The 24,279-nt window shown below is 56.8% G+C and overlaps 2 protein-coding genes across 2 annotated transcripts in view; one reads left to right on the top strand and one right to left on the bottom strand.

The window, feature by feature from the left end:
* Nucleotides 1-7,413, bottom strand: part of VOLCADRAFT_100863 (uncharacterized protein) — a gene marked incomplete at both ends in the record, with an annotated part of 11,622 nt that extends 4,209 nt beyond the window's left edge. The window contains 10 exons of the mRNA XM_002959363.1: nucleotides 335-411; nucleotides 811-1,108; nucleotides 1,517-2,065; nucleotides 2,264-2,677; nucleotides 3,613-3,717; nucleotides 4,803-5,006; nucleotides 5,470-5,706; nucleotides 6,110-6,178; nucleotides 6,676-6,955; nucleotides 7,283-7,413. Coding sequence (XP_002959409.1) covers nucleotides 335-411; nucleotides 811-1,108; nucleotides 1,517-2,065; nucleotides 2,264-2,677; nucleotides 3,613-3,717; nucleotides 4,803-5,006; nucleotides 5,470-5,706; nucleotides 6,110-6,178; nucleotides 6,676-6,955; nucleotides 7,283-7,413 — 2,364 coding nt within the window. The remainder of the gene's footprint in view (nucleotides 1-334; nucleotides 412-810; nucleotides 1,109-1,516; nucleotides 2,066-2,263; nucleotides 2,678-3,612; nucleotides 3,718-4,802; nucleotides 5,007-5,469; nucleotides 5,707-6,109; nucleotides 6,179-6,675; nucleotides 6,956-7,282) is intronic.
* Nucleotides 7,414-8,446: 1,033 nt separating this feature from the next.
* On the top strand, nucleotides 8,447-23,152 carry fap118 (flagellar associated protein FAP118; the record flags this gene model as incomplete). Its single annotated transcript, XM_002959364.1, has 25 exons — nucleotides 8,447-8,481; nucleotides 9,487-9,586; nucleotides 9,666-9,895; nucleotides 10,317-10,434; nucleotides 10,911-11,058; nucleotides 11,608-11,711; nucleotides 12,338-12,424; nucleotides 12,956-13,040; nucleotides 13,636-13,748; nucleotides 14,040-14,222; nucleotides 14,570-14,644; nucleotides 14,894-14,989; nucleotides 15,583-15,666; nucleotides 16,068-16,244; nucleotides 16,586-16,723; nucleotides 16,884-17,116; nucleotides 17,343-17,565; nucleotides 18,015-18,122; nucleotides 18,758-18,925; nucleotides 19,427-19,693; nucleotides 20,098-20,163; nucleotides 20,587-20,787; nucleotides 21,298-21,549; nucleotides 21,856-22,071; nucleotides 22,916-23,152. 25 exons carry the CDS (start codon nucleotides 8,447-8,449, stop codon nucleotides 23,150-23,152), a joined length of 3,744 nt encoding a protein of 1,247 aa, XP_002959410.1.
* Between the last annotated feature and the right edge of the window lie 1,127 nt (nucleotides 23,153-24,279).

The following is a 24,279-nucleotide window of genomic DNA, read 5'->3' as shown; positions in this document are numbered from 1 at the left end:
ATGCAAGAACTCAAGAAGTATGGGGAAGTAGGGCGCATACAAGAGGGGAGAAGAGGAATGAAGAAAGCACCGAATACATACGAGACCTTGCGCGTACGAGTATCAGGCAGGTGAGAGGATGAACGGAAACACAGAAGCAGTTGTTAAGATAAGAACTTGCGAAGTGCAACGACCGCAAAAACGCCCCGCAGCAACAACCTTAGCGACAGGAGAAGTAGCTGCCGCGGCAGGCGAGATTCATAAGGGTCGCTAGTTGTACGACGGCGCCTACTCACCTGCCGTACCCCTGACCGCGGATCTCCCCTCGCGCCCGGCACCCCCACCACTCCGCCACTGCGGCACTTGGTCCGGCCATGCCGGGGGGCAGCCAGGTGGGTCGTGTGGACAAGTCCCAGTTGAACCGGAGGGTATCTGCGGAGTTGAGGAGAGGAGATAGCGGAGGGGGGGAAAGACGAACCACGAACGAGTGAAGCTGCTGCCAAGGAGCAGAACTGACCAGTAAAGGGGGAGGGAGAGGACGCCTGTGAAAACGAAGGTACGGGGGACATGCCGGTAAACAGGCGGGACGCAGCGCCACACACCTATACATACATACATACATACATACATACATACATACATACATACATACATACATACATACATACATACATACATGCATACATACATGCAGCTGACTCCCGATGAGAGCCGATGTGATTTTGCCCTGTCGCTTCATCTGGATAGGCGGCTCGTTAGCTACCTTAAAGTCCCCGTAAGGAGTTATACATCGCGGTCGGGCACAGCTGCAGAACCCCCAGCCACGTTCACCTGCAGATGGTATGTTGTCAGGATTAAGTTGACCCGCCGCCGCGACCGCCGCCGTACGCATCGCCTCCGCCGTCACCAAGCCCTCCGTGGCAGCAGCAGCTCCGGTGGCGGCGCCGGCGCCCCGGGCTGTTGCGCTGCTGCTGCTGCTGCTGTGACCGCTGTTGCCGGCAGTAGCGGCGGCAGCTGGCCCCCCGCCTCCAGCTCCCCTCAGGCAGTCCAACACGCTGCTCTCCGCCCGCGCTAGAGCTAGCGTGTGTGCGGCTGCCAGCCTTTCTCTAAATGCCGTGAATTCCAGGACCTGGAACAGGGCGCAAGGAAGGGACAACCGATCACATATACTACATGCGTGTGTGTGTTTGTGTGTGTTTGTATTTGTGTCATGCACACGCTGGGACAGCGACAGACATATAGACAGAACACACAGCCGCCACGGCCAAACCGCACATCAAGATCTGCATTCCGATACGAAAGTGCCGTGCCCACACGAACCCTTAACGAGAACCCTCATCTCCGAAACCAGCCGCCAGGTGAGGGGTTTACGCGTGCGTCATGTGCACACGTGTGTTTGCAAGCTGGTAAAGGACAAAGCCGCAGGTGGCTGCGGCAGTAATCACCGGCACTGGCCGGCACCGGCACCGGCACCGGCAACACCACCACCGGCACCGGCAGCAATACCAACCGCCGCCGCCACATCTTACGTTGTTACCTTGGTGTACATGCCGTGACCGTAAGCGGTGAACAGCGACTCCCCCATGTCCCGCGCGTGGTCATCGAACAGCGCCCGGGTATCCTTGAGGACTTTCTGCAGGAGTTGTTGTTGTTGCTGCTGCTGCGAAGGAGAAGAAGAAGAAGAAGAATGACCCGGCCCGTCGCCAGTCGAGCCCGACGACGACGGCTCCGCCGCCGTGGCGGCGGCGGCGGCGGCGGCGGAACCGTGGGGCCACGTCAGCAGCGGCGGCAACAGCAAATGCGCTCCAAGCGTGTCCATCTGTATGTGCTTGATGTCGAGCTTGTACATATGGGCTGCGGCAGCCGCCGGCGCCGCCAACAGCGACGCCAGCGCTGCCATGGAGATGCGCATGGCAGCGCCATACGGTCGTACACGTACGGCCTCGGATAGGGCGCCGTACGCAGCCAGCATATATGGCACGGCGGCGGCGTCTGAGTTTGCAAGGCCAGCTGACGTGGCTAGAGCGGCGGCGGCAAGTACGGGCAGCTCATCCGCGGCGCCGCGCTCTCGCTCGTCGAGTCCCGCCTGGCCATACGGTACGACATGCAGTACCACGTTGGGGGATGCTATCTGAGTTACAGCAGCTGCATAGTAAGATTCAAATGGTGGGGTTTCCCGCTTGCCTCGATCAAAGAAAGCGGCCCCCTTGTCACCGTGTCCCACTGCCAACACTGTACAAAATCACAATTAACGCAGTCGTGCTGCCTATACCCCCGCCCTTACCTGCAAAGGCTGTGCCGTGCCGTACAACTCTAACAGCATCCTCGACAGCTCCACACCCTCTTCACAGCTTTCCAGTCGAGGAAGTCCCAGGTCATCACCAATCTGCGCCGCGCAAACGCGCCGCCGCAGAGACGCCAGAGACGCTGCAGCTGCTGAGCCGCCGTTACCAGCCGCACCCTCGCGCCCGTCGGCGGCCGCGTTTTCGCTTTCCCGCAGGCCCTCTTCCAGACGCCGCGCCGCGCCGATGCTGAGCTGCGAGACGTACGTGCGGAGGTCGACAGCGCAGCTGACAAGGCTGCCGTATTTGCGGTAGTACGACAGTACGGCATCGACCACAGCAGTTTCGGTGTCGTAGTCGCCTCCGTCCAGGCCCGCGGAAACTGCAGCGCGGTGGCGGCGCGAGGCTAGGTCTACCTGGTTTTGGGGTGGGTGGGTGGGTGGGTGGGTGGGGAGACAGCAAACGTGAGGTCTTCGGACTCGACACGTATGCCGTATGCCGGGTCACAAGGGAAAGAATTTCTATGACATGGTGGTGCGAACATGGTGGTGCGAAAGGGCATACGGTGGCAGAAATGCCCCTCAGTTCCGCACCTGGTGCTCTTAAATACATAAAATTAACTTGCGAGCTGACCAGGAACTAAGTTGAGGCGCCGCCGTTGATCCGCTAGATTCAGTTGGATGCTGGTGGTGAGTTGCCGAACCCAAAGAGTACATTCTGAAGTCGGATGGGGTCAATGGATTAGGGTGCCCCTCTAGCAGGGGAGAGCAGGGAACTGCCTCGGGAAGGACGCCACTGGTAAAGCTATACCACCCTGTAACAACAACAGGCTTAGGCCGGCGTACCTGTATTGTTACTATTACTATTACTATTACTATCACTATTAATACTATTATTAATACTTTTTTCAACAGCAAAGAGATGACCAATGGATATCGTCGACAGAGTTGCCGCTGACTGAATAGAAAAAGGAGGGACTGTGCACGCGGAGGTCTTGCAGCTGGGGTCGAGGCCAATGGCCGCCCCCCGCGCGGCGGGCGAGCTCAGGGCCCCCGGGGCCCCGAACTACAGCGCCCCCATATTCACCCCGCGGGGGAGAAGCCCCCGTCCTAGCCAATCCTGCAGGGCCAGCTATCTCTCCTGCCTCCCCCTGCCCTTGATCATCTCTCCCTACCTCCCTACCTCGCATCCCAACCCCTTAACCTCTCATGCGTAGACTACCCCTTCACCTTTCACGCTTACATACAAAGACCTCCTGCCCTGGCCCGCGTTCTCCCCTGGAGCCCTCTGGCTCTCTTCCTAACACGCAGCCGAGATGGAGCTAGACGTGTACCGCGTCTTGCCTACCTACCAGAGCCAGGTGGGGGCCGCGCATCGTCATGGCTTTGCCACCACCGCCACCGCCACCGCCGTCATCGCCTGAGGCTGAGGCCTGATCGCTCATCTCTACTATGCCCTGGTACAGGTGGCAGACATCAGTGTATGTGCGTGGAAGAAGGAAGGTGAGTGGTACGGTAGGCGGGCAGGAAGCACGTCTATACACGAAAATCAGTACGCAGATAATACGTGGGAACATTAAGAGAGAGAAAAAACCGACGGGCTATTACTGGGGAAGAAATAAAATAAGATAGAAGCGTGGCGTAAGCTGCAACAATTGGTAGGCAGTTGTAGTACATCTTGTCGTTCATCTTGCGTGAGGAAACGCGCGCAGTGCGGCACGTGGGGAAAGCAAAAATGAATGTAACGGTGTGTGGTTTTGGCGCCGTAAATTTAAGAAGTCATATAAATTCCCTGTGGGCTGGGAGTTCGCAACCTGGGACTTAGCATCGCAATCTGCATTTGTGTGGTGGCGCCAGCCGACCCGAATCAACCCGAACCGAGCGCAACAGGGTAACTGTCGATCATATGGCTCAGCCCGACACAAACCGAAGCAATCTCGGGCTAACCCAAGGCGACGAAGAGACTCATCTCCCACGCCAACCCACCCAAAGCCCCGGTATATCGCCCACACACCCACACAGTCCCCACACGCGCCACCTCACCGACAACACTGCCTCTGCTTGGCTGAACGCCTCTGGGCTACAGCCACCATCTGCTTCAGGACATTGGGAACGGAATCAAAATCCAAACAGGAAACCGTTAGGAGCCGGAATGGAGATTTTTGGGGGAATTTTTCCTAATATTGCAGGAAAATATTAGTCCATCCAGATGAGGAGAGGGAGGGGAAAAAGGAATTTCGGTGTGGAAAGATGTGGAATTATTGCGGTGAAGGAGGTAATAAGCTTTGGAGGTAAGGAAAAGTAAGCAGCATTGACGTTAAGAAGGGGATGGCAGGGAGGGCAATGGACTGACAAGGAACGGAAGCTTCCTTAATCCCACATCCCACATCAATCTCGCAGTGAACTGGGACAGTCTGTCACACACGCGCACCCACACGCACACACGTACACAGCTAGCATACAGCCCCAGACAAGCAAACCGGCATCCCAGCTCCTAAGCTTTGCTTTCACCGCAATCCCTGCACTTGCGACTCCCACTCACCACCCGCACACAAACAATACAACAGTACCCTGGCCCAATCGTGCCCCCCCCACCACCCCACACCCAGTCACCCATGCCGCGTTCCCGCCCCTGGCCACCGTCTGGAAGGACCTCCTCCACCTCCTCGCACTCACCCGGCGGCAGCGGCACCGCTCTGGGCGGCAGTTGCTCTGCCAGCCCCCCGCTGATGAGAATTAGGGGGTGCTGCGGCCGGAAGGAAGTCGCCGGGTTGTTGGTGGCAGTGGTAGTGGTAGTAGTAGTGGTAGTGGCAGTGGCAGTGGTAGTGGTAGTGGTAGTGGCGACAACCGCAGGAGAGGGGGAGGAGGAGGAGCATGAGGCAGCTGGCGTGGGCCTGCTGGTGGCGATGGGGAGAGGACGGGATCGCTCTGGAGGGCCGGACTTAAGAAGTGGAGGCTAAGGAGGATCTTGTGGGGATAAGGGGATCTTGAGGTGATGTGGGCGGCAACATCGCCTCCGGGTGTTGCTTCATAAAAGTCAAACGGTTTCCATTCTCTAACTTCGGTCCTAACCGTCTTCGGTCGTCCTAACTGTTTTGGATTCTTCTATCCAGGTCCCTTCCTAACATCCCTCATATGCAAGAAAAAATTATTTGAACACACTCGAGGGCCATTTTCGAGGAAACCCTCCACCCTCTGTTCCTCTCTACCGACCCGCGGGTCACACTGGCCGCCGTGCCCGGGAGCATGCAGTCCAGCAGCAGCAGCAGCGCACCCCAGTCATCCGGGTTGAGCGTAAGGCCCTCCCGGAGCAGCTCCGAGGCCGCCTCCAGGTCGCCGCTCAGGGCCGACAACACCGCGCGCAGCTGCAGCCGCTCGGCCGGCAGCCGGAGAGCCGAGGCGCCCAGCGGCCCCGAAACCAGGCTCAGAGCCTCGACCGTCTTGCCCTACATATACATATACATATATACATATGTGGCCAGGTCATACATCGAGATTAATGTTGTGGCCACGTCACGGCAAGCGTCATAACACCCCAATATATGCCAGGACTGACCAAGGACCGGTGGTCCCACGATTGGCATTTTCAGTTCCCTCCGCAAACCGACATCTCTCCTTCCCACTCCTTCCCACCCTGCCCCTCCCGAGGCCCAGATGCATAATCCTTGAGCATCACCACCTGCCCTTCCCCTTCGCAACCTCACCTACCCGCTCCCAAACCACCGCACACAGACCTGCACAGCCCAACTGCTACCTGCCCCTCACACTGGACAGCCGTCATCTCTCCACGGCTGAGCTGCCCCATACAGCCCCATCTTCTGTTCTCGCTCCCAGCCCCGACACGCTCACCTGCGCCAGCAGCACGTCCACATACACCATGAGAGCCTCGTAGCCCTCAAGCCGCCCGTCCTTCGCCACCTGGAGACGACAGGAAGAAGAAATGAGTTAATACAGAGCTAGGAAAACGAATTTACAAAAGGGCTAGGAAAATGAGTTAATAATACAGAGTTAGGAAAATGGGTAAATAACGGGGCCAAGGGATTCGGACTTCGGAGCACTGTGTGGTTGTGTGTGTGGTTGTGTGTGTGTGTGTGTGTGTGTGTGTGTGTGTGTGTGTGTGTGTGTGTGTGTGTGCGTCTCAACGATAAGCTGTCCGAAATGCCGGGCCCAAACACCAAAGGAAAACGGCCAAGCCTTCCTTTTAGCTTTACGTGGCTTTTGGCAGTTGGGTTCTCCCATATTCTAAGCACCAAGCCTCAGAACACGCAGAGGACCTCCACCCTGGGAGGGAGAGGAGGCGGGCGCTCGATTAGGCGACCCTTTTCTTATCCCCCCAACCGCCCGCTGGCATCGACACCGCTACTTGAACGTCTCCAGGAAACCTGTCTTCCACACGTCACCCTCAATCCGCCCACCTGCCGTGCCACCATGCCTTCCGCAAGTGCCAACATCTTCTCTGGGTCCATCGCATTAGGCGGTACCTGCCCTGCCGGCGCCGCCACACGCGTAGTCCGAACCCTAAGCGCTGCCCGTGCCTGAAGCAAGATGCTCAGCACCACCCACCAGCCGTACCGCTCGCCACTGACGCCACCCGCTCCCGCTGCGTCATTGCCGCAACCAACAGCCGTAGCGGCTGCAGGAGCCGCCTTGCTCAGCTTTAGCGCTACCTGCTGCTGCTTCAAGAAGTTCTGCTCCCTGCATTTGGATGCATGCGGGGAGCGCGCGTGTGTGTGACAGTGCACACCCAAACACACATCCAAACACACACCCAAACACGTTCTCTGCCGCCCTGTTCCGCTCCACCGCACCCCCCAACCCCCCTCTACTCCATCCCCATCCCCTTCCCCCGCCCCAGCGCCCCCCTAATCCTCCCCCTCGCCCGGCCCCGACCGCATTCTACCCCGCCTGGAAAACCAGCACAGCACTCCTCTCCGCCTGCGCAGTGCCACTCCACCCTATATATCTTCACTCCCCAATCCGCTCCTCTCTACACCGCTTCAAGCGCCCCCCACTGAAGCCGACCTGACATGGGCCCCGAACACCTCGTGCTGAAGCACCAGCGCCAGCTCCCCTCCCCGAGGCGCCACCGCCGCAGCTGCGGCCTCGTACATGCGGGTGATGTCGGGCAGCCGGCCCGAGGCACGGAGCACCATCGCGGACAGCCGCAGCACCTGTGCTTTCCCCCCCCCCCACACACACACACGTAATGGCAGCGGTGGGGCGGTGGGGAGTAAGGCGAACCACTGGCGAACCAATAGGCCAGTGGGGACCGGCGAGGAATCGGGAATCCAGACAGGCCTGTGTTTACCACCCAGGCAACACGGGGTGATACAGTGGGCACAGCTAAGCACATCAAAAGAGGGGTTCGGCATTGTGGTGTGTCGGAAAGAAAATGGTTCAAGAGGTTCAAAGGAATAATAGAACGGAAAAGATGTATGAAATATATATTTTTTTGTTTATAAGGGACACACTGGGATGACTGGGTTTTTAGAGAGAGAGTTCAGGAACGGATTGTGCTCTCTGACCCGGGGGGGGGAGCGGGGAGGAAGAGCGGGAGCGGGAGAGGTGTGGTAATACGGAGGAGCTGTTCTTTTGCCCCGGAAGGACTACCAATACGCAAACGCGATGCAGGTCCTGCATATCAGATGGAAGCAGTAAAGCGCTGCTCACTGGAAGAAGATTGGACGGGCGGGCAAGGACTGAGCATGTGCCGAAGAGCGTACGAAGAGCGTACGAAGAGTGTACGAAGAGTGTACGAAGAGTGTACTTGCCTGCTCATCCGTTGGGGTGGCCGCGAGCACCTCATCTACAACCTGTGGGAGGGAACGTGGACTATTTGCAGATGTGTATGTATGTATGTATGTATGCATGCATGTATGTACATATGTATGTATGTACATGTGTATGTATGTATCAGATGGACGTGTAAGCCAAAGGGAGGTTGATCCCAAAACAAGCCAACGAAACCAGGGAACATCAGAAACGTTGACAAAATCGAGAAATACGATTTCACGTTCGGCGGTGGCGGTTGGCGGGCGATTAGGATCGACAAGAGGTGCAGCTGGAGCGGCATCTGGCATGGGAGGCAGAGTGGTACTGAGTACGGGATTCAAGATTTAAAGGCGCGGGGGTGAGGAAGGGAGACGTTGAGGATGTGCAGCGAGTAGCGTGCAGGAAAAGGGATATATGGCAATGCAGCTCCTCAGGCATCTGCGACTCTGGTGGGTCGCGATACAGCTGATAGTTTCGGGGTTGTGAGGCGTGGGCCAAGAGGGATCACATTGTACGACAGCGTTCGTTTGGACGTCCGTCAGCCCGGGCGCATAGTCCTTTTGCATACAATCAATTGGAACCACTAATTGAGTGAAAAATCAAACGGAAGAGGCTAACAGTATATTATACGCGCAACGCACGTGTGGTTGCGGGTCAGGAAGACAGCGGCAGGTCGCCACTCGGCGGGACAACCGGTGCGAAGACCGATCGCATGAGTGTTATGTCCAAACTTAACGGCATGTTATCCTGACCTTCGCCGTACCTGATTTGCCTCCTCACGCTTGCCGCTGCGCTCCAGGCCGATGGCTTTAAGAACTTTAATTAGCTCGTTGTCTTGATATTTTTGAAGCGCTTGCTGGCATAGCTTAAGAGCTCCCTGTTAGAGATCATAATCACAACGAACGTCTTGAACGTATTTATTTGTCCCGCCGACTGATGGCGCCGACAGCGCGCCGACAGCAAAAGCACGCTTACCTTAAAATTGCGAGAATCCAGTGCATCATAAATCGGCCTAACCTTGCGTTCAAATGCATCGGGGTCCTTCGGGAGTTTGGACATTCTTACTTTGCCTGGGTCAAATACGCTATCCTACGGGACCCAGCTGCGTGGCTAGATACCCATTCAGGCACGAAACACTTAATGCAGCCCCGTCTGCATGTGAGACACAAACTCTGCGAAAGGCCGTACGTGTGCCGAAAGAAGCACTTTGTCAGCAATGTGTCGATCAAATGCTAAAGTTATATTATGCTAAAGCTCTGGGACATGTGATGTGCGTAGAAGCGTGATTCCTATAATATGTTGACCTCCAAGTTTCACTGAAATTCTTGGCACCCGGGGGCAGGAAAGCTCTTCATAGGCAACCATGTTTATTTACCTTAGGTCAGTAAATGGTGCAAATATCATGTTTGGCTTTGCTCGACTTTTGCTCACCCGCGCCTCTTACTACTGCGCAGTAAGAAGATTGCTATCCCAAACAATGTAAAACTAAGGTGTATATCATGGAATACAGATCAGGGCTGGATTGCTTGCGGTGGAGAGACTGGATTGCTGAAGGTGAGCTTTGGCATGCGGCTTCGAAGTTCCGTCCTGCGCTTGCCTTGGCGCCGATTTGCTTTGCGCTGTACATTTGAAGGTTCTCCGTCTTGATGGCGCAACTAGTAAGGACACGAAGGGGAAGAAGGAAGGTGGTCCGCCGGGCGGAAACCTCTCCCTTAACCAAACCCTTGAGGGCCATAATGGCTCGGTCATGTGCGTGTGCTGGAACAACGCTTTCCAGAAGCTCACCACCAGCGATGAGTTTGGACTCATCATTGTGTGGATGCTGCACAAGGGCATGTGGTTTGAGGAGATGATTAACAACAGGTGAGCGGCTGGGTTGGGGTGGTCCTGGAGTCCAAGTGTTGGGCTTGCCCAGCTATTTGCAGGCTGGTACGGTGCTACACTCCGCCATATCCCATCATCAACTCAACTCTGCTCTTGAGCGCACATCATAAATATAATGCCGTTCTTGGGACGGCGAGGGATTTAGCGTTCTAACAACATCCCGCTGGTCCCCTCAACACGCAACTATTGGCGAAGCTCAAAGGCAGTCAGGAAGCCTGGTGTAATTTTGCGACCCGCTGGCCTATGCCACGATGTATGCCAGCACTATGTAAGAAAGCATCGCCGCCTTCTTCCGGCACACTCCCGCCATGCCGCCAAAGCGACCCAACCACCCCAACGCAATTCCATCACGCAAGCCTCTCCCCCACGCATTGCAAACCGGGCGGCATTCACCTCGCAGAAATAAGTCCGTGGTAAAGGACATGAAGTGGACGGCCAACGGCGAAAAGATTTGCATCATCTACGAAGATGGCGCCGTCATTGTGGGATCCGTGGACGGCAACCGCCTTTGGGGCAAGGTATGTATCGACTGCGTATGGGCACTGGGGATGGACATCTGGGAGAAGGACAAGAAATGAAAAATAGGATGGTGGAGTCATGTCAGGTGAGCAGAGATTCAAAGCCATAGGGGTACCAGCCACGGCGCCAGCGGGTGTTGAAGTGTCAAGAGACAGCGTCAGTTTTGGAGTTTCCAGCCAAGGCCGGCACCACTATGGGACTTTGTTAAGAGGCATCATAAGAGCTCTGAAATGATTTTGGCTGTTTGTGCACTACTTGCACTACAACTCTCCCACGCGCCTTCCCTTTGCCCTGTCCATTTCCATCGTGGGTCTCCTCGGCGTCGCCGGATTTCCCTCCTTACCTCCCCCGTAGCGCTTTCATGCCCGGTCCCTGCCGCGATTCCCTCCACCAAATCCCCTTTTGGTGGTATGTTGCCTGAACTGGCAAGTCCTCTTTCCTCAACGCCTTCTCCCCTTGTCCGCACCCACCTCAGGAGCTCGGCATGGAGCTTGCACTCGTGGAGTGGTCTCCGGACGGCCGCCTGCTGCTGTTTGCCACGCCGCAAGGCGATTGCCACGTGTACGATGGCAACGGCAATGGAGTGGCCAAGGTGCCACTATACTGCAATGAGGGGTATGCAGGTGGGTGCAACAACGGCGGGCAGAGGAGGAGGAACAGATTTTGGGTCGCTGGGGCTGGGGCGGCGGGGCTGTTCACAGAACGGAGCGGAGCAGGGCAGGGCAGGTTTCGGAGCCGCCATCAGCTAAAACGGGGCAGTCAGGAAAGCGCCAAGCTAAGCGGGGGAGTTGGGAGTTGCGGACTGGCAGGCGGCTTGGGAGGGAAAGTGGGCTCAGCAGGGGGCGTGCGCTGGTTGTTTGCAGTGCACGAGGAAGTCTGCTGTCTTACCACGCGTCCACACAAAGCGATGGTCAAGTCACCAGTCACCAGCCACGCGCACAAAGGTCCCCTAGTTTCCATAGGTATGAAAGGATTTTGTATTTTGTTCCCCAGCGCGATATTTGCATGTACACACGTGTCGAACGCATCACGTTCTTGACAAAGGCGTCGCATTTCCTTAGCTGTGCAATTTAATGGTTTTGTTTTTCAAAACGAGAATAGGAGGACGCTCCCTTTCTGAAGCACACGACGATTAATTTATATTAAATTTGACTGGGCATTCAAACCGTCAGGTGCCTCCAAGATCATTGGTGTGGAATGGTACGACGGCGTGGAGGGCTACGCAGAGCCCAACTGCCCTGTGCTGGCTATCTGCCTGGACAACGGACGAATGCAGGTAAGTGCCGGCTGAGCCTGGCAGCCCGGGATAGGAGCCTGTGAAGGGGAGGAGGAACCTTTCGCGGTCTCAAACGGGATGCAGTTGCAAACGTCGCGGAACGGAACATGGGACGCAGGCGACGAGCATGCTGAACATGGTAGGGTCGGGCAACCTGACGAAATGGTAGATGATTATGGTCAATCTGGCCCGAATTGAAAAGGGACTCATCATCGCGGCTTCGTGAGCATTCGATGGGGGGGAATTGGTGGGAACACGTGAGGGCAGCTAGGTATTCTTTCGTCACACCGTTACCGAACAGATGAAACCCTAGCCGTGGGGCTGAGGGGCTCGGCACGGGCATGGCCCTCATCTATCCGAAATCGAAAGCTCCTGTCTGTGAAGTGAATGAAGTCGAGCGTCGCTCGGTCGAAATGCACAGGGCCCCAGCCGAAGAAACCGCCAGTATCGGGCCAGTAAATGGCCTTTGCACTGCCCGTGCGCTGCCCAAAGCGCTCCCTTTCCATTCATCCGCTCGCCCCGCGGCCTTGGGCGTTTTGACCTACATGCAACTGATCTTGTCCAAGGCGCCGGTTTCTTTCCTTCACCTTTTCCTTAAATCCATCTATGGCGTGTGCTCACTGCAGCTGATGCGTTACGAGTCGGACGACAACGCGGTGTGCATTGACACGGGCATCAAGCCGGTGAAAGTCAAATGGAACATGAACGGCACGGTGAGCCGGGGCGTATGGGCAATGAAAGCAAGGTCCCGGCTCGGGGGAACACGGGCTTTGGGTATTGGAGCCGGCTTTGGGCATTAAGACACAAGGCGCAAACAGAAGCTGAGCCTAAAAAAGAGGTAAAGCGGGGCAGCAAAGAGGCAGCAAAGGTGGATGCAAGATGGCGGCACGACGATTGCTTTATGTTGGCACTTTGGGGATCAGTTGCGTTTCAAAAAAAGGATGCCTTTCTCCCTTGGGTGTGAGTGATGCGGCGGGTGCTGTATGGCGGTCACAAATCCAGGCGCAGTTGCTGGGGCTACCTGCGCCTACCTGGGCTGGGCTTACCTGTGTATTATGGCGTTGCGGGCCTATGATGCCGTCCTTCATGATGGTCTACTCGCCCAGGCCTGCGGCGGGATCCGGTGTTCACACCTTGTTTCCCCAAGTTTCCCCTTTCCCTGCACTCTGGTTCGCGTTCGTGTGCGAGTAAGGCCTGGACTTGCATGCGTTTTCCTTATCCGCGACCGCCGCCTTGGTGCCCAGATCTTGGCCGTGGCCGGCTTCCAGACGAGTAGCGCGGTGGCGGACGGGCGGGAGCTGTGGATGGTGCAGTTCTATAACCACAACGGTGAGTGAGCGAGTGGGGGCCTCGGAAGGCCGCTGCAGCGCTGGGCCGCTTGCTAGGGATCCTAGCTTTGGGGCGGGCGGGAAAATAAGAAAAGGAGCAACAACAACAATGGGACATGGAGACCCGAGCCGCCAGTTCGATGCTTCGGACAGATAAAGCTTTGGGCGCGTGATGCCGTTGGGCTGCCGGCCGCCTAGCTCTAAAGGGAAAGACGGTTACGGGAGGTCGGGATAGGCATGGCGGTGGTGGGGGCATGTGAATGAAATCGGACTACGCGGGAGTCGTGCAGGTGGGCAGGGTGACAGCACACCGCCTCTTGTAAGCCGGGGTAACGTAATCCGGCAAAGGGTTTGTTGCCAACCCGCATCGGACAGTGTCGGATACTACCACAATGAAGATTTGATTTGATTTTTTTTCCAGCTGGAAGGGCAGTATCTTGTATGCAGCTCCACTCCAGCACCCCGTTCTGCCGTTTTCCGAAACCACGCCTTCCTGCACTAAAAACTCAGTACCTCACGCTTGGTTCTTCACCATCTCACCTTTCCCTTGCCTTTCGTTCTTCCCCACCTCCGCTGTTTTCATGCCGCATATGCAGGCGAGCACCTTCGCACGCTGCGAGTCCCCGGTGGTGGCATCTCCGGCATCTCCTGGGAGGGCAACGGGCTGCGTCTGGCGCTCGCTGTGGACAGCTACGTCTACTTCGCAAACGTAAGACGAAGAGGTTAGATGGGGGGGAAAGACGAACCACACACGAGAGAAGCTGCTGCCAGGGCAAGAGTGTACCAAACGTAGAACTGACCGAAAGGCGTCCGATGGAGATGGGGGGCCCAAAAATACGGAAGACTATGGCAATGATTACATATGTGGAAAACGGCCAGGGCTGGGGTTGGGTGAATTGGGAGCGGGCCCTCTGCAGAATCCTCTCCTACCTACTTCCTTTCTCTTCCGCCTTTCCCGCTTCTTTCCCCCCGGCCCCCCGCACCACCACCGCTACATTAGGTACGCCCCGACTACAAGTGGGGGTACTTTTGCAACACGCTGGTGTACGCCTTCAACCGGCCTGACCGCTCCGAGCACTGCGTCATGTTTTGGGACACCAAGAACAACGACAAGTACCCCAAGTATGTGCGCAAGCTGGTCGCCATCCAGGCGTTTGGGGACTTCTGCGTCCTGGCAACCAAGGTGCGGCGACGTCCGGCCCAGCCCGAACACACTTCTGCTTCTAGGCGTTGCTCGCTCCTAACACCTACAGCCTGCCTAGTTATTCTGCATGGTCATTCGTTCCGTAATCACGTCCACTAGGCCCCCTGGTTAGGCCCCTGCTAACCCCGATCTCTGCCCCCCAAAACGGCTTTCTGCAGCCGCGCTAAGGCCCCCCAGCCTCGGTCTTAGCTTACCCCTTCTGGACTTCCGATCCAGCTTTGCATGCGCTCGCTTCAGTGTTAAGGCCGCAATCACCTACAAGAGCTCTGGCATATAGCCCCGTAACAAGTCCTACAACCCCATGTACTTCTTTACTGTCTTTCCAGGGTGAGAACCAGGGAGAGCACATTCTCATCCTGTGCAACGCGATCGGGTCCCCTGTGGATTCCAAGTACATTGAGGTGGGTCATAAGATGGAGGGCATATCACGGGATTTGCATCCACCGTTCGGATCTTTTCTGAAAACGTCGTGATATAACAAGATAGTACTACTTCCGTTAGTATAGCGCCGAGGACCTGTATGGGTTCAGCCGTAGGGGTCCTTCCTCCTTAATTGCAGATTTTTTTTAGCATCTTCCAACGCTTTGGAAAACTTTTCCTTTTCATGTAACCCGGGGCCCGGCTTGCCCTCCACCCTTCGTTCCTTGCAGGTTGAGCCCAAGTACCTGGCCATCACCAACTACCATGTGATTGCCGCCAATGACGAGGTGGTGTATGTGTGGCAGTTCAGGACGTCGTTCTCCAAGGTGTGCGGTTGGCGGGTGTGCTGGTGTAGGTGGGCGAGGAGTTTGTGGTTGACCAGGGACAGGGTGTTCAGGGATGGGACAGGAGCGCGAGGTGGGGTGAGCTGGGCGGTCAGTAGGTGGGCTGGTCCCATGGTGGGGTGGAGGTGCGGTCAGGGTCGCTGCATCGAGGCAGAAGGGCACGGAAGGTAAGCACGTTCCTACATTTTTATTAGTAGGGCAAGGCGGCTGGTGAATGGTTGTGGGTGGATGCGCACTGGTTGTGAGAGCCTGGGCGGGGCATGGACGCTGCGGCGCCCTGCGGTACTGGTCACACCTTTAGACGTTAGGCAGCAGGTTCGGGACATATCCATGGGCTAAACGATTGGTCGGTTGGTTGTTTAGTTGGTTGGTTGGATTGGAATTAAAAGTAAACAGGGCCCGATGAGTCGCGAAGGGCGATGAGCACGTTTAAGTCAGCCACTAGCATGGCCAACGAGCGTGTTTAAGCCAGCCACTTGCATGCGCAAGACCTATGAAACCAGCACACATGCCCGCCCGGCCTGAATCCTCGGCATGGGCTTATTTCCGCAATCCCCCGCCCCATACCCTCTCAGGTTCTGTCCACCGACATCAACGCGGTGAAGCGCAAGGATGTGCGTGAAAAGATGTTCTCGGTGGACGATGCTAACCCGGCGCTGGTAAGATCGTGAGCCCAAACGGCCAAGAGGGTAGGAGGATCCAACACGCGCTCATCCCCACCACCTGTGTAACTGACTCGTGCATGTTGCATAATCCCATTGCTCCCTTCCCCATATTGTGACACCCCACAATCCTCAGCCTCTAAATCCTTTATACTGCCTCGTCACTTTGGCCCTTCGTTCCCCTAGGTAACGAACCCTTGCATTTCTCACACGCGATCCCGGTCCCTGCCCTAGCATTAGGTGTAATGCCTAGAGGTTACTGCTCCCCAGGTCTTGTCATCTGGGTCCATTGTTAATTTCCGCAGCTCCCTTTTTGGAGCCCGCCTCTTGGCGTTTGTTTTCCCCCTCTTACCCATGCTGATGACCCGCGCTGTTTGTTTTTGCCCTCCGTGCCCCAGTCGGACCGCTCTCCTGAGTCCTTCCGCAACATGACCACCCAGACGACCGACCCCATCGCCTGCATCACCGCCTGCGACTCGGTGCTCATGATTGGTCGCGCCAGTGGGGTGGTGAACCGATACTCCCTGCCGCACCTCACACTGGACGCGCAGCACGTGCTCAGGTGCAGGCCGCAGGTGAGAAAAGGACGGTTGGGGAGAGACTGACTGGGGAGGTGTTAAGGACGAGAGACGTAGCAGTGTAGGGTCGTGCAGCACCTCGTGCAATGGCGGCAACATGGTAATGGCGGCGAGGGTTACGTTTTCCCCTGCTTCGCCCCCTTCCTGAGGTCCTTTGCTGGTGACCTCCCTCCTCGTTATCATTTCCGGAAGGATGGGTTTTACGTAAAGCACCCCCCCAACCAACCACCCGTATTAGATCAAACTCCACCCGTCCATGCCCCTGATCGTTTCGTGTCGTGGGTCGGTTTCTTTCCCCCCTAACCCCTTTTCCGCCTCCTCCTCCCGCCGCCCTCCAGATGCTCTCCCTCAACTGCAACCTAAGCAAGATGTCGATCATTGATATCAACGGCGTACTCACCTTCTTTGACCTCACGGCGAAGGCGACAGGCGGTGGCGCCAACACCATGGGAGAGCACCTGGCCTTTGAGCGCAAGGTGGGTCCGTGGATGGGTGGGTAGGGCTTTCTTCGGGCCGGCATGCCGGTGGGCCCAATCACGCAAGCCCAGCCAACCGCAACCCCAGCAACCCCTGCAATGCACCGACCCCAAACCCACCGATGCCCTGCTTTCTTGCCAACCCAACAAAACACACCAGGACGCGTGGGACATGCGGTGGGCGGACGACAATCCCGAGTTGTTCGCTATGATGGAGAAGACCCGCATGTACATCTTCCGAGGGCTCGACCCCGAGGAGCCCGTCACCTCCGCTGCCTACCTGTGCTCCTTCCACGACCTGGAAATCACAGCCGCCTTCTTGGACGACATCATGCAGCAACCCGACCAGCCGGACCTGGAGTTTATGGTCATGTATGAGACGCGCAGTCTGAGGTGGGTGTCAGTCAGTCTTGAGGTGTGGAGGGAGAGGAGGGCGGGGAGGTTGGAACGAAGCTCTCCAAAAGTGGAGCTGCGGATGGGGCTTTGAGGGGGCTCGGTTGTGGGGAAAAGGAGAGGAGGGCTGGAGAGGAGGGTTACCTCCTCTCCAAATCCCCTTGTGTATCCTTTGAACAGGGGGAATGAATATAACCCCATTTCCCCTGTTGCCTGCGCACAACAGGGATACCAGGGAGCTCCTCAAGAGCGCCTCTGTGGATGACGCCTACTCGTTCGTGGACTCCAACAGCCACCCCCGCCTGTGGCGCAACCTGGCTGAGCACGCCTTGGAGGCGCTGGACTTCACCACCGCGGACAAGGCCTTTGTGCGGTGCGCGGACTACCAGGGCATTCAGTTTGTCAAGCATTTGGGCAAGCTGGATGACAAGGCAAAGCAGCGCGCGGAGGTGAGGGGGAGAGGTGAGGGGGGGTTGTTGAGGGCGGCGCGGGTTGGGCAGGGGAAGGGCGCTGGTGGGGCCCTGTGCACCTAAAGCTGCGCTTGGGAGAGGAAGCAAGGGGAAGGGGTTTGTCTTCCCGTCCGGTGGGACGCGGCGTGCAGGAGCTATGGGCTGGCGGGCGGGGGAGAATGTGAGGGAAATTCCGGGACTGATAAATGGAAATCGGACAGTGGGTTATGGAGAGGGAGAGGGATGGGGAGAAGTAATCCCGTGGGAATGAGATAAAAGGAAGGGAGAAGCCGGAAGGGAAGGGAGCTGGCTTCCGTGACAGGGTGAAGGGATGGGCGGTTGGGGTGGGAAGTGGGGTGGCCATCTGAACGTCCCGGCTCGGCGAATTCTTGGCCTCCCGGACTCTAACGACCCCCTAAATTTATACACGCACGCATGAAAAAACACAGGTGGCGGTTTACTTCAAGCGCTTTGACGAGGCTGAGCAGCTGTACATGCGTATGGACCGCCCCGACCTGGCCATCGACATGCGTATGCGGCTGGGAGACTGGTTCAAGGTATGGACCACGGAGGGGGCATCAACGAATTGAGTGGAGGATTGAAGTGTCGGTGGGGGCTGACGGGAGCGGGGCTCGGATGGTGGGAAAGGACGAGGCGGCAAGAAGTGGGTAGGCGATGCGGGTCTCGTGCACCATAAAAAAAGAGGTTTTCAAGAGACAAGCAAGTGTCCAAACTCAAACTCTAGACCATACCCGCGCAACCTTCCCCATCATCCTTTTCTATGGTACTCGGTGCCTACACGCCACTGCATTGGACCATACGTGTTTTACGCCACTCAATCTTATCCGGATATCCAGTCGTCCCTCCTCCTCCAACCGCTCTCCCTCCCTTTCACCTACGTGCCATTCCTGTCCCCCCTTCCGCAACCCCCCGGAACCATGGGTCAGTGACTTCATCGCTTAGGTCTCACCAGGCAGTTTCAACCTTTGGACGGCGGCAACTCATTCCGTGGTGGTGTTTCCTTGGTGATACGCATTCACCGGGGTATCCAGTTGTCTGGCCCAGAATCGCCGCCCACTTTTTCCCATGGCCCAATTGTCTTTCTACCAATCTCCCTTTTTTCCCTTTCGCTTGCTTGACTTTCCTTAGCCCCTCCATTCCTCCCCCTTCCTCTCCGTCCCCTTTCCGACAGGTGGAGCGACTGATTCGCGAGTCCAGCGGCGACGACGCGCAGCTGCTTCACGCACACAACAAAATCGGCCAGTATTACAGCGACCGACACAAGTGGGGCAAGGCGGCGCAGTACTATGCACAGGCCAAGAACAGCGAGATGCTCGTCGAGTGCTTTTACGCGCTGGAGGTACGGATTGGATGGAGGGGCGGCAACCTGACCCGTGGGGTCTTTGGTGGGTGCGGTTATGACCGGTCTTTTGGTTACCCACCAAAAGACTGCCACCGTCACCATCGTCCCGCGGATGAGACGATGCTCATGGCGATGATGGCGGCGGCAGTGATGGGTAACCAAGTAACGGTGATAATCGCAGCCACCAAAACACAGACATGCACACACACAGACACACGCACACGCGCGCGCGCACAACCATGCCACCAGACCCAAGCGCGCCGCACATTTCCCTTTCCAGCTATCCCTTGCTTCCCAACGATGCACCGCTGGCTCCGCTGATACCGCTTGCATTTCAGTATTTTCCTTTCCTCCCACGCCCCCTTCCTTGCCTCCCCGCGGCCTCTCCCCTTTCCCCCTTCCCTGGTACACTCTTGCCCTGGCAGCAGCTTCACTCGTTCGTATGGTTCGTCTTTCCCCCTTCCCTCTTCCGCCGCCCGCCTTCCATAACCCATACAGGACTTTGTGGCGCTGGGTCGCCTAATGGACGCCCTTCCGGACGGCTCCCCGCTGCTGGCCAATATTGGCGAGAAGTTCCAGAGCGTGGGGTTGTGCAATGAGGGCGTGACGGCCTTCCTCAAGGCCGGGGATACCAAGCGCGCCATCGACTGCTGTGTGTTGTTGAACCAGTGGGACCAGGGTGTGTCGCTGGCTCAGACACATAACTTCCCGCAGATAGAGCAGCTGCTGGCCAAGTATGCCAACCACTTGCTGGAGAAAGACAAGGTAGGTTGGGATCGAGGAAGAGTTTCGGAAGAAGGGAAAGACCGAGAGGCGAGGATTTGGGCATGCATAGACGTGTTGGGAAAGGACAAACGAACCCAGATGTGTCCCGACAGCGGTGGTCGCATATGTCATGCATATGCAGTATATTTAGAATGGGGCCGTGCGTTGGGGCACGGGGTGTGGGAGGAGGATTAAGTCTCTTGACGAATGTATTGAGAAAGGTTCAAGGGGGCTGAATCAGCAGGCTAGAGTAATATTAGGAGGGTTGAAGAGAGGCACGCGGAAGGGGGCTTAGGAGGTGGCATGGTGCGAGGCGTGTGCTTTTTCCAGGGCTTCCTTGAGCATGGATTGAGATAGCTGTAGCACCAGTTCCAATTTCCTTCCCCGATCCCCCTCCTGGCCAGGTGATGGATGCCATTGAGTTGTACCGGAAGGCCAACCACTCGATGGAGGCGGCCAGGCTATTGCAGGTCTGTGGGGTTGGTTTGTGTGTGTGGAGGGGGGCCCGCCGGGGGAAGGCAGACTGGAATAAGAGGCGCCTTCTGGATAACCAAGGGGCCTCAGAGGGGACGAATACATTTTCAACATTTTAAATTGTTAAAATTAAATTGCTTAAATGAAAAAGTTGAAATTAAATATTCAACTTGATATGGAAAGACGAAGGAGGGGTTTTAGTTTTTTCACGTGCCGAAGTTGATGTCCCCGCGCTCTGTCCGGTTATGTGTAGGTGTACTATTAGACGTGGATTTAAACTAGTAGCGTATGTTATCTGGTGCACAGGATAATTCTCTCCTTTTCACCTCAACGAACCCCAACCATGACATTTATATATGACTATTATATCAACCACTCGCTTTCCCCCCACCCCGTTCTCCCCTGTACTTCGTGTTCAGGACCTTGCCAAGAAGTGTGCCTCCCAGAAGGTCCACCCGCTCCGTGTCAAGAAGCTGTACGTGCTGGCTGCTCTGGAAATTGAGAAGTTCAAGAAGCGAACCTTGGAACTAGCGGGACCCGATAAGGCGGCAGCCACCCTACTTGGAGGGGCGGGAGGAGGAGCGGGCGGTACAGCCACCATGGCGGCCACTGCGGCGCAGGTGTGTTCAAAAAGGGAACCCCGCTTGTGCCGGACGCACACAGGCGCAGGCGTTTGTGGGTGCGTTCGGTTTGATATAACGTGAACCAGCTTCGCCGATTCATGGCCGGATAGCCGAGAGCAAAACGGGTGTGCGTGTGGTACGCCCGTGTGATTGGTCAGCATAATTGCGATGGTGGCAAGAGGGCTCAAAAAAGGCATGCAAAGGGAAAGGTCCCAGGGAATGGATGGATAGGGCCGCCGTCGAGGTGTATACGTTGTGATTGTGGGTTGGAGCACGGGGGACGGGGGAGACGAAGGTCTGTTGGGTATTGTGGGATATCAAACTCGGGTCTCCTTGGGGGGCTCCTCGAGGGGAAGCCGAACAACGCAGTGTACATGCATGAGGGCGAGTCCAAAGTCCCAAATCCCACCCTCCACATCGGCCCAACCCCGCCTCAACCCGCCCCCAACCCGCCCCCAACCTATGGTGCTATATGGCCCGACGGACCTGCACGACCACTTCCCTCAGACGCTCGCCGGCCTTATGACACTCGAGTCGGTCGTATCAGGCGAGGCGGGTGTGGATTCCGCCTGGCGCGGTGCGGAGGCCTACCACTTTTGGCTGTTGGCGCATCGGCAGTTGTACTCGGGCAATGTGGACCTGGCCATGCGTACGGCGTTGCATCTGCGCGAGTACGAGGATCTGTTGGATCCACTGGAAATCTACTCCTTCCTGGCGCTGGCCGCCTTTTACAACCAGTTCTTTGGGCAATGCTCGAAGGTATGAGGACGGCCTAGAATGGAGGGGATGGTGGGTTCTAGGGTAACGGAAGTGGGTTCTAGAGTAACGATGTTGTTGGGGAGGTTGTCCGGGAGCGGAATGGTTCTACACTGTGGTTTTGTAGAGGGCCGCTGTTTGCTGTTTGCCGGCCCTGTTAATGGTGCTCCGAAACCAATTCTGACCCCCACACGCCCCGCCCCGCGTGCCTTCTTGCTATACAAGAAGGCCCTCCCTCCGCCCTACACTCCCCAATCCAACCTCCTCATCCTCTTCCTTTCCCCCATTCTTCCGGTCCTCCTTCATAAGGCCTTCATCAAGCTGGAGTCCATGCCCTCCATCCCCACCGACAAGCGCGAGGCGTTTGCCGACCTGGCCATGTCCATATTCCTGAAGCACCCGCCTGCCGATCCGAGGGCGCTGCGGGAGACTCGTGAGAAAAAAGGTCTGGGAGGCGGTGGAGGTGCGGCAACTGGCAGCTCCCTGGACGCGCTGCTGGAAGACCTGGGCGGCGGCCGGGATCAGGTGAGGGCCGGGTTGGGGGCCTGGGGGAAGACGAACCAAGACGAACGAGCGAAGCTGATGCCAAGGATAGACTGATACGCCAGAAGCAAGGAAGCAATAACTAACCAGTCACGGCTTGTGAGTGGGCCGGTAAAGGGGGTTTCCTGGACATGGGCCAGGTTAGCTGCAATTAGGTTTTGTGTGTCATCTTTTGCGTATGAAGTCGCGTAGGTATGTCGGTATGTCGGTATGAAGTGGACGCGAAGCCACATGCAGCGGGCGCAACGTTGTCAGGGTGACATCGGTAGCTTTCCAGAGGATTTTCATTGACCGGCTTTTCACAGATGTGTGGTGTGCGCCAGGCGGACGGGTGGGAGGGTGGGTTTCAGGAGGGGCCCGTACCCGTACATGCTTTCAAGTACAGGGGCCTAGAAGGGGGAGGATGCACAGAAACCGACAGGGGACTCATAAAGGAGAAAGCATCAAGCCCTCTGGCCACTTTAATGCTGTTCATCTTTTCTTTCTCCTTCCGGGCTATAGCTTGTAAGGGAATGGGGCGATCCTCCTGGAATGTCTTATGCCAACATTGGGTCCGCCCGGTGCACCAGTGCTGCCCGAGCTGTAACTTAGCAGAAGCCCACCGAGATTCCAGGCCTGGCCCTTTCCTTGTTTTCTCTCTACCTCCTTCGTTCATCCTTCTTGTCTATTTATCCGTGGGCACCCTCCCTGTGGGCTGCTCTGCGCCTATTCATCCATCTTGATGTTCATATCTGTGTCCATAATACGGTCCCTCAATCAGGGACCGTATTGAGGGCTTCCTATTATAGATTATATGTCCCATCCCTTGAAAACACCACATGCACAGGTTTGTGTCGCCAGTGGCCGCATCGTTCGTGATGGCAACGTGGTCCGCTGCCGCACCTGCAAGCACCTCTCCATCACCCACGAGCTGCGAGGCAACACCATCTGCCCGCTGTGCCACTCTGCGTTGCCTGCAACTGCCGCCGCAGCCGGTGTGGGGGCGGGGGGCCCGCCTGGCAGGTCCCTGTCCTCCAAGGCGTCGACGGCGGCTCAGATGTCGCACCTGTATGCGGGCTACTGAGATTATACTGAGGACCGAAGTGGTGCATAGGGCGATACATATGCACGCAGGCGCGAGCTCACGCACGTGCTCCTCGCTTTGCGTTTTGACTAGAGCTGATGTCTTCTAACTAATGCACGCGCACGTGCGTGCTGGGGAATGGAAACATAGCTTCTGGGAGCTCTGCCTGTGCCGTTTTGTCTTTGTAATAAAACTGTGCGGACGGCGGACATCACAGCACAAGCATGGCACAGCATATGGCACAGGATAGCGCAGGGAAACACCGAAGGTGCGTCGGATGATGGGTCCAGGAAGGGGCATTTACACGGGCGATAGCAGGGTGATGTATGGCGGTGGATGACGTCAATGTGTTGATGTGCGGGGTGTGGCAGATGGTAGCTGGTGCGCAAAGCAAGTGAGTGATTGACGACCGGCAGCCGTGATCCCCGTGTTGGGCGCTCAATGAAGTTTAATTTTGTATATAAAGATGCTTCTAGCGCAAGTAAACACACACACGCGCACACACACGCACGAACACGCCCAGTGAGGTAACATATGGTTGGTGTGGCCACACCCCATGGGGAAGCGGAGGACCGGACGCTGCCACTAGTGCTATAGCTCTAGTCCCATTTTCAATTGATCGCCTTGTCGCCCATGTTGACGGCGAGTTGTCCATGTGGCCCATCATGTCGTCCCACACCTTCCCAAAACCGGCCCAGGGTGGGTAATGTAGGAACAGAGTGGCTGCCCTCAAAAGAAATGTGTGCGCCTTTGACAGGCTGCTGAAGGTGCTGTGTAGGGAACAAGACGAAGGGATAGGGAGGGGAGGAGGGGAGGAAATGGATCGCGAGGACAACAGTAAGGACTGGCTGTAGGTGACGGAGCTTCATGGCTATCGGCTTGGAAGGCCCTGGAGGTTTGGCGCGTGTGCCATCTGCGATACATACATCATGCACACGTGCGAGAACACACATGCCATCCAGAGACTTCTAAGCCGATAACGGGCTTCGGTACGTCCGCACTCAATGCCAAGGTGGAGCCGCGAGTAGTGTGTCCGCGTATGCTAAGCTATCGGGTGGACGGTTTTGTGCCGTAACATGTGTCCTGTCCGGCGGCCGACTGCAGTTGCTTTCTTGTCCGAAGTCGGA

This window comes from Volvox carteri (assembly GCF_000143455.1).
Source record: "Volvox carteri f. nagariensis unplaced genomic scaffold VOLCAscaffold_182, whole genome shotgun sequence".
Classification (NCBI taxonomy): Eukaryota; Viridiplantae; Chlorophyta; class Chlorophyceae; order Chlamydomonadales; family Volvocaceae; genus Volvox; species Volvox carteri.
This window is presented reverse-complemented; position numbering and strand designations above follow the sequence as displayed.